Source organism: Pagrus pagrus, assembly GCF_965226575.1.
Source record: "Pagrus pagrus genome assembly, chromosome: 20".
Classification (NCBI taxonomy): Eukaryota; Metazoa; Chordata; class Actinopteri; order Spariformes; family Sparidae; genus Pagrus; species Pagrus pagrus.
Window position 1 is genome coordinate 24139482 of NC_140207.1, and position 13327 is coordinate 24152808.

The window sequence follows — 13327 nt, forward strand, 5'->3', positions numbered from 1 at the left end:
AAACTCACATTTAGCCAGAAACCAAACTCGCTCTGCCTGTTGTTTCCATAATGCTTTGGAAAATTAGTTATGTGACTATGAGGTGGTTAGCCTAATTTGGCATAAAGACTGGAAGCGGGGGGAAACAACTAGCCAGGCCCTGTGCAGCATTCAAAAACACACCAACACTGCTACTGATCATGAATTACTATAATGTGTGTAGTGTGTTTAATCAATACACAACTATTAGCTACTTAACTCCCTTTAAAACCATGAATCTGCTCTTCCTCCTTTCTGATGTATACTGACTAAATAAATGAGACATTCATTGTTGACAAGATATAAAATGTAAATTAGATGCTAGTTCTATGTTTTATGCTTATCTAAGCCAATCACCTCTCAGCTCTAGCTCCATATTTAATGCATGTATATGAGAGTGTTATTAATCCTCTCGTCTCACTTTAGTAAAGAACAGTTTTCAAAGACAAAGTGAATGAAGAGCGAGTTGTTGGAGGAAGCTAAGAAGAGAAAAAGAAACAATGACTGAGCTGGAGGCAAAAGACGAGTAAATGTCAGACTGCAGCCCAGTAGATAAAAGGCTGCAGACAAACACAGAGCTGGAACTCTGCTTTCTGTTGAGTAGTCAGTAATGTTAGCTGCTTGCTAAGTTATGTCTTGTGCTATTGCACTTGTTTGATGTTTGGCTTTTAGCAAGGTTGTCAACTTGCTACAGTAGTTTGTGCAAGCTAAGTCAGCCAATTTGGACAGAGGTGTAGCCGGTAGCATGTTACAGCCCGGTGTTAGTTTCTGGTTCTGGTTCAGTTAGCTCGGCATGCTGTTACTGTTCTGAGAACTTTGACTGGCACAAGGCAAAAATGTCTGAGGAACATGTTCAATTCCAGACGTGTGTTTTTAAGTCATGACATTGTTATGATGCGGGGAGTGTTGTATGTAGTTAGCATGTGACCTTACATCAGATCTGGCAACTTATTACAGAGACCTGGAATTTATATTTAAATTATTTTTATTTTTGTGTTGCACTCTTTTTTTAAGTTAATCTATTAGTACATCTACACAAGTACCTAAAGTGAGGTCAGAGAGATTGATTAAAATGCAGTACAGTTAATTGCTGCATTGATTCTGATTAAAAAGCCAATCTCTTCTTTAGGTCATCAGTCGTGCTTCATGTTTGCTGTATTTGAATTCAGGTGTGACAGCTGAGCTGAGCTTGTGTCAGGATCTGAAAATGTCACAGCAGTTTGTGATAGAACACATACAAAATAACAGACACGTTTTTGGTTGTGGTATTACTTTTTTTTTTATATTTCATGAAATATGCATCCTGTTGACTTTCTTCCAATTCCTTGTTTGAATTCATGGCACTTCTACAGAGTCAAACAGGGATGATGCAAAGGCAAAGAACAACACGCCATGACTCTTGCAAACAGGTAATTTTGGTAATCAACTCAAACCAACCCAAAGAATAATGTAACTGAAACCCACAGTATGAGAGGGAAAACCATCTCAGCTGATTGGACTGACTCCTCCAGCCTGCCCGAGGGTTTATATGCTCAGAACAGCTGATTGGTTCAATTACACTCCATAACACTGCTTTTACATCATATGGCAACACAGGAGATACGAGCTTCCTGCTAAAAATACTGTTCCTCTCAGTCTCTAGAGGGCTGCCAAGTTAACTCTAAACACAGGAAATATTCATAATGTAATAACATTTTGGGAATTGTGTTGATTAGCTTCCTTCCTGAGGGTGAGATGAGAAGATGGATATCAGTCCGTTTGTTACATAAGGAGCTGGAATCAGGATGCAGATTAGTTTAGCATAAAGACTGGAAGCGGAGACAACAACTCATCCTGGCTCTGTCCAAACACCTCGAGAGCTCACAGATCAACTGTCTGCTCAACCCCTCAATCAAACTGCCTCGGTCCAATTACAGTTTGTGTAACACCCAGCATATATTGGGTTTGGTGGGTCGGGTCTTTGTAAAAAATAAGCCAATAATGTTGGCATGTCTTGTTCACTAGTTACGTACATTAGAAACCTATCAGTAGAGTTTGCATATCATACTGTAACTATTCTGTGGCATTACATTCAGATTTGACATATATGTCCAGTATGTAAGATTTAGTAGCAGTTAGCAATGATATTGCAGATGGCAACCAGCTGACTACACCTCACCCTTCCCTTCCACGTGTAGGAGAACCAACGGTGGCCATGAAAAACACAAAAAACGCCAGATGGCCTCTTTAGAGCCAGTTTTGAAACTAAAAGCAAACAACCAATCCGGCAGAATCAGGCTAGCCGTTCAGCCCTACTTCCAGTGTTCAGGCTAAGCCAACAATGATTGATACCAGCTCTGCACTGAGCACAAACACACTGATTGAAATCAAACCTTTGGAAGAGGACAGGGACACGTGAACATTTGAGTTGTGACTTAAAAGTCAGAATTCTCTGTTTGAAGTCAGAACTCTGACTTTCCCCTCAGGACTCCAATATGTTTTTCATGTGGTCTAAATCCTCGTCCATATCCTCTCATCTCATTTTCCAAAATGTTGAACTTTCTCTATGAGAAATAAAACTTCAGTCTTTAGTCTGAATTGTTTTACTCTTTCTTCTTTAGTTTTTGCTAATGTGACATGAAAACAAATGTATTCACTGAAGACATACAACATCTTTCAACATCCAAATTCATGTTGGCTCCAGAGGACATTAACACAACAATAACCATATTCATAATAATAATAATAATAATAATAATACAAATAATAATAGATGGAGGAGCCTTGGTGATGGCTCCCTGCTACAGAGCTGCCTAGCACAGTAATACTGTTAGAGACGGGGACACATTGTGCTATACAGGCAGATACAGACACAGAGACACGAGACACTATAATACATTCTGGAGTAAAACACTTCATAATTGTCATCATGCAATAGAGAATAACAGCTATTGGTTTAAAAAAACATGGCACATAGGTGATCATTATCTTAATCCATTATCAGATACATATCAAATATAGAGACATTTCTTAACAAATATAAAGTTATTGCATTTTCATTATTACTTCATATAAGACACTATATGCAAGGCATACTGTGGAAACCTTCTCTACCCACAGTGGATTGTGGGTAGTGACCAGCTGATTGTCCTTTAGTTATTAAATGGCTTCTAGTTCATCTGTAAAGACATGAAGCATCCCTTTTAATGCTTTCAGAGCTACTGGCCTCACACACAGGGAGTTCTGATCCAGGCCCGTCTGCTGGTTCACATCAGTGTGACCCTTCACCTGCTGCTGGGTAACGTCCTGCTAACACTTTATCAGAAGTGGTGCAAAGATAGTTCATATATCACAAGTATGAAGTACAATGAAGTGGCATGTTGTGGCCCATTTAACAGGCACTGCACTGATTGTTATGGTCAGTTTACTCGTCAGAGCACTGTGGAACCCCACATGATGTCCTAGTGATGTCATCAGGGTTATGGGCTTGGATGAGGCAAAGATGCTGGTGTTATAAGGCTATTCAGAGCTGGTAAAAGTCTATCAAGTTGCATTATGGGATATGTCACTAAAAACTGTCAGGATAATTTGGGGTCTCTCAGTTACATTAAGTCTAGTATAACTGCAACAGTAAATTGGTGGGGTGCCCCTTTAACTACAAATCATACAGGCTGATTAAAACTCCTGACGACACTTTTCCAAAGCACACAGTGAGATTATCTAAATGGTTTCCTCTCTTCTATACAGCTGTTAGCTTCATGAAGATAACAATACAATTCTTCAAGCTGCAGATTTTCTTTAGGTTCAATTTTCAATTTGATCTTGAGACAGCACTGTGCCTGTGTTCTGGTTCTGTTCAGGAAAAGACCACGTTTTGGATTAAAATACCTGTTTCGCTGCCATAAACAGATTTTGGGAGGTTTTGTAAAAATTTCCTTACGATCAAGGTGTAATCTAAGTTTCTTTAAGCCTTGAGATCCAAAATTGATTTATAAAGATGATATTTACACCTTTTTAAAGCTAAACCCTCTTCACTGCAGCTGCTAAGATAAAACCGTTAGTGCCCCCCATTCAGAAGTGGCTCATTTGGGGTGTTAATAACGTCTTTTCAAATCAAATTGGATTCTCAGGGTTTTCTGAGACTTGAATTAAGCTGGAGGAGCTGTATGGAGCCATTCTATTTTATTTTTTCAGTTGTTTGTTCAGGTTTTAGTCTCCAGCTACTTCAGTTGTTTAGCAGCAATGCTGCAAGGCTGTTTGCTGTGAAGCTCCAGAATGTTTTGTGGACCACTTTCCATGAGCACGAGGGTAAGCCAATGACTTCATTTTCTTTTTGAGGTGAACTGTTCCTTTGGGTTAGGGTTAGTGGTGGTACTACTCATGGTGGTCATGGTCGTGTCATGTTGGAACCAGCACATCATCTCCCTTTGTTTCTTCTAGTTTATAATGTACTTCTGACATATAAATGAAACACCACATCAGATAAAGTGTTAGCAGCTTAACGTCATAACTGTTATCAAAGATGCTTTTAGATCTTTAATCATCTTTCAGCTCTGGTCTGCTCCACTACACCACTGTATGAAACACAACAGAACCTGGACTCCCTTAATACTGAACTGAACTGAACTGATTGACTTTTGGACACTTTGGTCAGTAGTTACAACCGACTTTGGAGGCTGGATTAGTTTCATCTGAGCTGGCTCAGTCCATGAGCATGGCACTAATACTGCTGAGGTTAGAGGTTCAAACACTAGGTCCATATACACCTCACATGTATGTACATGATGCACTGTGACTGTACAGTCTCATCACCTAAATGCTGATCAGACTCTAGAGAAGTCTGGAATCAGAGACATCGGTCTTTGTGTGTGAGGATGTGTCAAAGTGTGTGTGTGACAGAGGGAATCTTGGGTAATTTGTCAGACAGATGTGCTGCCAGACTGGGATGTTTTGTCCTTGTCTGTCTCCAAAATACAATCGGACACACACACATAAACACACACACATAAACACACACACACACACACACACACACACACACACACACACACAAAGCCTCAGAAGAAGACGGAGTGAGTCATGAATTTGATATTCCCATTTAACAGCTTCCAGAGGAGAGCCTGCTGCAGGGGTGATGGATCAACACTGCTGGGATGAAGTCAAGCTTCTTAAAGGTCACAGGCACACACACACACACACACACACACACACACACACACACACACACACATTCATACACTTAAGCACACATCTGGAATTTCGTCCACTCAATAACACTGTTCACACAAAAGCTTTCCACATTAATAGCTTTTCACCACCTTGATTGTTTTACACGCAGGTGAGTCAATGGAAATGATTGTCGAAAGACGTTGCTGCTGCTTCTTGCTGCTCGGCAACCGCCCCAACACACTCACCTCATGACACCCCTGTCATCCCAGGAAGAGGGGGGCACTTTGGAGCACTCAAGAGTTAGTGGGGGGGGAGGCTGGTTAGGGGCAATTAACACTTAGAGCTGGTTGAAGACAGGGGCTGCGGTGATAAGGAGGCCCAGGAGGAAGCACAGGCCAGGGGGCAGAGGTGAGGGCGGAGAGCCTCCAGACGAGTGGATGGAGGAGGTCTTGATCTCAGAGGTGAGGAAGGCAGAGAGGGGGACGTGGGAGACCAGGGTGGGGCTGGCGTAGTTGATGAGGGAGTCGATCTTCTCGGCCTCCTTACTGCAGGCTTCGATCTGGAAAACAGAAGAGCAGCTCAGTTCATGAAGTTTTTAAATGCACCTAGGTCATATTATATTTCTCAATGTCAATAGATCAGTGCCTTTATCATGTATAAGAAAATGTTATGTTACAGTGTTTGCAGGGCCGGCCCGATGCATAAGCGAATTAAGCAGGGGCCCCCTGGTGGCCAGGACAGGTATCATGATAACGGTTCATTTATAACGGTTTTATACAGGTATTATTCTGGATTCTACAAACACCTCGGCGTTGACTGCAGTGTTTTCCAGGATGTCTACGTTGGACCAGTTGGATTCCAGTCCCAGTATTATTTGGGACTTCTTGCCAAAAAATGCTTCCTTTTCCAAGAAAAATACTTTTGCATTGCATTGTTTAGCTGCCGACTTTACTAGAAAGTCTAGCTCGGGGCGGCTGTAGCTCAGGCGGTAGAGCTGGTCGTCTAGCGAGCGGAAGGTCACTGGTTCGAATCCTGGCTCCCCCCAGTTACATGTCGAAGTATCCTTGAGCAAGATACTGAACCCCAAATTACTCCTGATGAGCAGCTGGCGCCTTGCACGGCAGCCTCCGGCATCAGTGTATGAATGTATGGGTGAATGTGGCATGTATTGTAAAGCGCTTTGAGCTGTCCGAGAGGACTGGAAAAGTGCTATAGAAATGCAGACCATTTACTTTGGGACTGAAACAATTAACTGTTTATTCTTTTAGTTAATGGTCCTTCTCAATTAATCGTTATGTATTTAGATAATCAATTAATACGTTTGAGTACTTTTTAGAAATCAATTGTCTGATTCCAGTTTCCTAAATGTAAACACTTCCTGGTTTTTCTTCCTCTGTGACAGTAAACTGAATATTTTCTGGTTGTGGACACATTGTCCTGGGCTTTGTGAAACACTGAGTGATAATTTTCCCTATTTTCTCACTTTGTGTAGACAAAAAAACAAATCAAATAATCGAGAAACAATTTACAGACTGATCAATATGAAAATAAACGCTGTGGTCTTTAAAGAGAAATGGTTAATCTTCAGAAAACATTACTGCATCACTTAGTGCTTAGGTTTTCAAAGTCTGATAAGTTGTTCCCCCCTCAGACAAACTCTCCACATCAGTGGTTACATTTCTGTCTCTTGGGCCTGTTTAAAACAGTCTATGGCGCCTGGTCTGAAGCACACCGTGCAGAAGGGTTGTATCTAAGCTCTGACTTGTCTGTGTGTTTTGGGCGTAAAATAAATTAAACTCATTACATTAGGGTGTCATTTGCCATCCCCTTTAAGAACCAGGTGAGCCAGGACCTGGAGTATTTAAACAGTTCACTGAGGTCTGAGCTTCTGGACCCGCTGCCATGCTGTTTCATCAACAACTCTGTTCTGCAGTCAGATCTGTTGGTTCTGATCAGAAGTCGTGGGATGCAGCTGGATCTAAAGGTCACACACGCCGTCCACATTCATATGGTGAAATAGTTTGAATGAAGCAGCTGTCCTGAGATCCTGTCTTCTGTTCCAGAAGATGAATCTGAATTTCCTCTAGAGTGTTTCCTCCATCCTGTCAAATTTATCACTACATGTTTTAGTTTAGTTTGGTTTAGATTAATTGTGCCGCTATGACATGGAAATGTTTAAAATAAGTCAAAGCAGCCTCACTAATCACAACATCAGAGTGTTCGCCTCCTGGTCATTTCTTCAGACTAACTGAAGTTCTTTGTTTAAATTTCATTTATGACTCCCAGAAAAAGATATCGCTGAGAAATAACCCTCGAACTTCCACCTGATGCATTTGAGCTGCGTTCTCTTTCTCATCTCACATGCGTCCGATGAGCATACACCAGCTATAGTGTTAACTGAGGTTGAATCATTTTATTTGATTCTAGACTGTGAATGAGAATTTGGAGATTTATTCAAATAAAAATGACTTTATACTTGGTTGAGAGTGTGGAGTGTACTTAAAGTTTAAAGTTCCCTTACTGCTTTAGAAATGTAACTATTGCAAAATCACCAAGAGAATGGTGTGGATACACATCATTCATACACATATGAACATGTCAGAGATGTTTGGATATGAAGAAGGGACGTTTGGACTCAAACTTGGTAAGTTCAGTTTAGGAGTCAAACTTGAAGAAGTGAAGAAACAAGCTCAGCTGGGTTCCTTTGCTTGACTGTCACAAAATAATCTTAAAATCTGCTGCATAACCTATTGGTTTATGAAAACTTCCTTTTTTATCAAAGGGCATCATTTAAATAAACTGAACACATTAACAATATACAATCTCTATAGATACTTTCTTGCTTTAAATATCCAAACTAAGACAAACGTAACAATAACCACTGGTTGGTTCTGGGTTACTTGGCTTCCTGCACATCAGTGCCCACAGTATCCTAAAACAAACCCTGTCCTGGATAAAACAGCAGAGGGAGAACACTGCTGCTTATTCTGACTCCATGTGGACTTTTAATTAGAACAGTAGCTGTTGGGCTGTAACTGATGATGCTTCACAGGAACATCGGACTGAAGAAGGCCTTTATATTGTCCCATGGCCTTTTAAAGATACTTTTACTAGAATTACAGACTCCAAATGAGAACTTGAACACTTTGAATTTGTAGCCATGTAAAGTGTCAGAATAGATGATGAAGATGGACTGTATACATTCTGAGAAGTAAAATGGACAGTCCTGCCTATGTGCTGTGACAGTCTTGATCTTCCTGTCAAGTTGCTATTTGTCACTATCTATGCAAAGGTTCTCAGCTGTGACCAAACATAAGTGTGACTTAAGACTGAATTTAAATGAGCATGAGCTAATCTGAGCTCCCTGATTCACTTTGTTGGTCTTCAGCTGGACTTTTGCTTAAAAAGCTTAAGTACAGAATTGTGATGGCTTTATGTATGGATCAAACTGAAAGTGCACAGCATCCAGTGCTCAGATGTGATTAGGAATGTAGACACTTCGTTTTTGCTTTCATCAAGCTGTGGAGAAATATTACTTTACTTACACAAACAAGTGGGAAAAAGCTGTTTCCTAGCAACAGCTAAAACTAAAGTCGTACCAGAGGAAGCCTCCCTTCACCACTGAGACTGCTGTTAGCTCTGTTTGTCTTGTCATCGCTGTTTCTTTGCTCTTCACTCTAAATCCAATGACTTCTTTCTTTTTGTGAGAGTCACTGTGCCTCTCTGCTTTTATTCAATCCTTTTGTCCCTAAAAAGGTTGAAGTGTGTTCGATAAGTTTCACCAATCATTATTTGAATTGAATATTTTTCAGAATTGACGGCTCCTTAAAAGCTGATGGAGTGTCATTATTGTTCTTCAAAATTAATTTCAGTCATCTGTACTCTTTATCTTCTCTTAATTTATGTCCTTATTTGTGTTTAGAATTCTTTCTTCTATCAAAAGAAAAACTAACAACACAAGGTCTTCTTCAATTAATTAGTCTACAAAACCTTGTTGATCTGCAGCTACAAGGTTTTGAAAGGCTGTCAGACCTGGCACCATGTATTTCTGAGTATAAAAGTATAAATGATTAAATGCAAAAATGTCAGTCTCACAGCGGTTCATCATCGCCACAGCCTTGAAAGACTGCAGCTAGAGAAGAACGAGCAGGTTAATAGTCAAGGTGGAATCAGCCCTGAAGACAAGATGGCTAGAGGGGAATTTTTTCTTTCTCTTCTAACTGATAAACTAAAACACAGCCCTGGGAAACAGAATGCCTGTTTAAATAACGTTCACATTCAGGCAGGGTGCAGACAGCGAGCAGCAAATCTTTGGAGGCACAGGCAGTTCAAGCCAACTCTCAAAACTCTGCCTCATAACATCTGGGGAAATTAACCTGCATATGTAGGAGCATTGTTTTCACAGAAGATGAACCACAGAAGATGAATGTGCATCAAGCGTTTTTCTTCTATCAACCTGCCGCCAATACTCGACTAACTAACCACATCCCAGTAAGTGATGCTGTTTCATTTGACAGTTGTTCTGAAATGTGCCAAATAAAAATACATTGAGATGAAAATTCTGCTAGATGGTCCAGTGAGGTTGCTCTGATGCAGCTGGCTGAGAACTTTGATCAAGTGTATCTTTACTTTCTGATGATGTAGAAGCAGAATTTGAAACTGTGAAAGTAAAGAGTGAGAGTAGTGGCCAGACATGAACTGCTTAACTATTCTGATTGTTTTATTCAATTAATAATTCAAGTTATTTTCATGTGAAGGTGGCTTTGATGTTGGAACTGTTTGTTTTCTGAAATGTTTTCCTCTGATAGTGTTTTTTATGATTCTCTCTTTCAAACCAACTCTGTTTAGTTTAGCTGTTTCATTAGGGTCAGGGGCCCTCTTTAGTGGAATACTACTTCGTTCAAATGAATTTCATTTTTGAGCGACTAAAGGTGTTTGAAAACTCATGAACGTGATTTGATCAGTGTTGCAAAGGGGTATGGACAAATGGCTAGCAAGCGCCCCCAGCAAAATTTCAACAAAGTAGCCCTCGCAGTACGTTTTACCTAGATGTATGAAATTTGGTAGGGCTATTTAACATCCCAGTACTTAAAATAAAGTCTCTTAATGCCTTGACCTAAACCCAACAGGAAGTGGGCCATTTTGCGCCAAATACACATCGTCCAATCAGTATCAAACTTCATGTTTGACCAGAGTTACGACCTGAAGACATCTACAGGAGGGTGCAGGCCTTATCAGATTATCCTCCTCATATGTGGTCAGCCATCTTCATGATGACACATTATTCACCATGAAACAGGAAGTTGTTGTAAGAGTGTATATCTGTCTCAAAGTTCATGCTTGTTAAGAGTCCCGATCTGACAACATGCACTTGCCAATAAGGAGCCAGTTATTTTGCCAACAGGCAACAGGAAGTAAGCCTTGTGTTACAATCATCCTTTGATTGATTACATTTTCATGGTGAGGTCAACACTTGATATACTGAAACTGACGGATGATTAGTGGGTGTTCTCAAGTGCCACACAGCAGACACAGGAAGTGACATGTCACTCCTTTATGCAAGACATGCAACGATTCAGAGCAGAGTCAACTGGTCAGTGTTCAGCTGACTGGTTGCTGTGGCTTGTCCCGATGAGCGCTGCTTGTAGCTTTAATCCTCTGTCTTTTATGGTTTAATTTCTTTGTTACTGCCCTTCTTTCCATCCTTTAATTCTTCCATCGCACAGTATCAGTCTATCTGCACCTTTTGTATGAAGCATGTTCAATTCTTTTGGGCATGAACTGATTGTGGTCTAAGATTAGATTAGATTGCTACAAGCAGCAGTAGTTCAACACCAGCCTGAAGACGTCTCAGCTCCAGATAAAGTTCAGCTTTACTTCAGTGTTTTTAACCCACTTACTGGGTGGCACACATAAACTTCTTCTTAATACAATAACATGATCCCCTTTCATGAGCTGAGGGTAGAATGTGGGCTAAAATACTTAATTTACAGTTAAATCAATTATGAGATTGGTTCTCTAAGGCCTAGAGCATACAATCAAGTGGTCTTATGTCTAAATAGGCACCTCAGTCACTTTTAAATATGGTGGTCTTACTTGGTTGGTAACATTACCATAAAACTTTCAGGATAGCACAAGTCTGAATTGAATTCTATCATATGAAGATTCAGGCTAAAGAGAGACAGATTAATACATGTCCACCTTAAAACCACTGTACTGCATGTATTACTTCATTATCATCTCTTTTCAAGGAAGAGCTGGTCTGACAAACAAGGAAACACCATGAATGAACCAATTTTAAGTTTTTAATTTTAGGTCGAGTGACAAGAGATTATTCTCATGTCCAAGTCTGTGAAGAGGATCGTTCTAGCAAGGTGCAGGAGGTGACAAGACACCATGAACACCCATAGTAATAATCAGACAGGCACTCCGACTATTGAATATCAATGGGTTAGGGTTACAGAAATTCTTTTGGAGCTTGGAAAAGAAAGGGAAGGGACCAGGTTTGAAGACCTGATGAATCATACAGGATCCGAGGTGAAAAATGGGTTCAGCAAAAAGGTCAAATATTGGCATATTTAGTGAGGGACAGGTAGGAGCAGCCTATAGAGACAGGTCCACAGTGCTTTTGGTTTAGTTTAGTTTATTTATTTGAAATGGGCTTAACAGTAACATTGATGCTGCAACATACAATCATGCATGCCCTGCAATTACTGTATATAGCAGGTTGCTAATTTATACCTGTCCACAGGAGGCCTTGAACTAAGGAATAGCCACATGGTGGCGCTGTTGGGAAAATGCTTCCATATATAGAGCAACAGGCATGAAGAATGGGTGCTACTGGAGTTATACGTACATGCTGTCATTGAACATGGAACCTTTCTGAGACAAAATCTTGTCAGATGGGTTGTCCACGATCTTATTTGTGTCTAATTTGACACTTTAAATGATTCACTCCACCTGCCCCTCCACTAATGTTAACAATACAACAGTCAGTGTAGCCCCTGAGCTGGCCACTGCTGATGTTCGTAAAGGAGGAATGTGAATAGAGACAGAAAATCCATGTCTGCACCGACAGTGTGCCCGTGTGCAGCTGTGTAAGTACAAGACATTGATTAAAGTTAAATTAAAGTTGTCTGGTCAAGTTTGGAGTTTTTCAACTGGCCATAGAATTTTTAAGGTTATGGTAATTCATATACACTCCCGAGGACCACTGTTCAATCAGAGGAGATACAAATTGAATGTTTTTGCACTAATTAAATAGGTAATCGATGCTGCGGTGCATTAAGGGCATTTTGACATGTTGATAACAATAAGAAGTACCTACTTCTGCTACACTTATACAACGCTTTTATATGATATTAGTAGGAAAGGTTTTTAAACATATATACTGCAATTGTCATTACTGTATATTAAAAATCATAACAACAAAATAATGCAAAGGGAAAGGAGTGAAGTGAGACAGATGCGTCCTCCCCCTCACTTTACCACTGTAAGCCCCTTGTGCATGAATATTAATGTCCAGAAGGACTGAGGCAGGTAATTAGCTGAGCTAAACATGGCTGCGTTGGAAGTTTCTCATCTTATCTGTGTGTGTGTGTGTGTGTGTGTGTGTGTGTGTGTGTGTGTGTGTGTGTGTGTGCGTGTGTGAAAAGAAAAGGGAAGATAAAACGGTTCTTTTTGTCAGGCAGAAACTGTGTAACCTGGATAAAATGAACTCTGTGATTACAGAAAATATTTCAGATTATATTTTATGATAAGGATGTATTTGTCAGATCACACAGTAGAGTTTGGAAAGATGTCAGGAGGCTGAGGCTCTGGGCTCTCGCTCAACAAACATTTGAATATTGCATATTAAGTATTAATATTGCAGTGTAAGTAAAATGTAGGTGACAGGAGTCAGTCATAGCTGTGACGATCATCTTGTCTTATGAAATCTGTCATAAATATCTCTCTCATATTAGTCTAAGTGTTTCAAAAGCTTGAAGGATATTTTTTACTCAGCATATACTCAGTATATGTACTGAAACACATACTCAGTGTATGTACTGAAACATATACTCAGTGTATGTACTGAAACATATACTCAGTGTATGTACTGAAACATATACTTGGGTAGAACACATAGTAAGTAGTGATCCTACAGTCACATCTTGGACCT

General features: G+C 40.1%; 1 protein-coding gene across 1 annotated transcript in view; it reads right to left on the minus strand.

Moving 5' to 3' along the window:
- Positions 1-1284: 1284 nt before the first annotated feature.
- reck (reversion-inducing-cysteine-rich protein with kazal motifs) overlaps positions 1285-13327 on the minus strand; it is an 83034-nt gene continuing 70991 nt past the window's right edge. Inside the window, exon 21 of the mRNA XM_084340359.1 lies at positions 1285-5725. Within this exon, the coding sequence (XP_084196485.1) occupies positions 5504-5725 (222 nt within the window). The 3' untranslated portion in view covers positions 1285-5503. The remainder of the gene's footprint in view (positions 5726-13327) is intronic.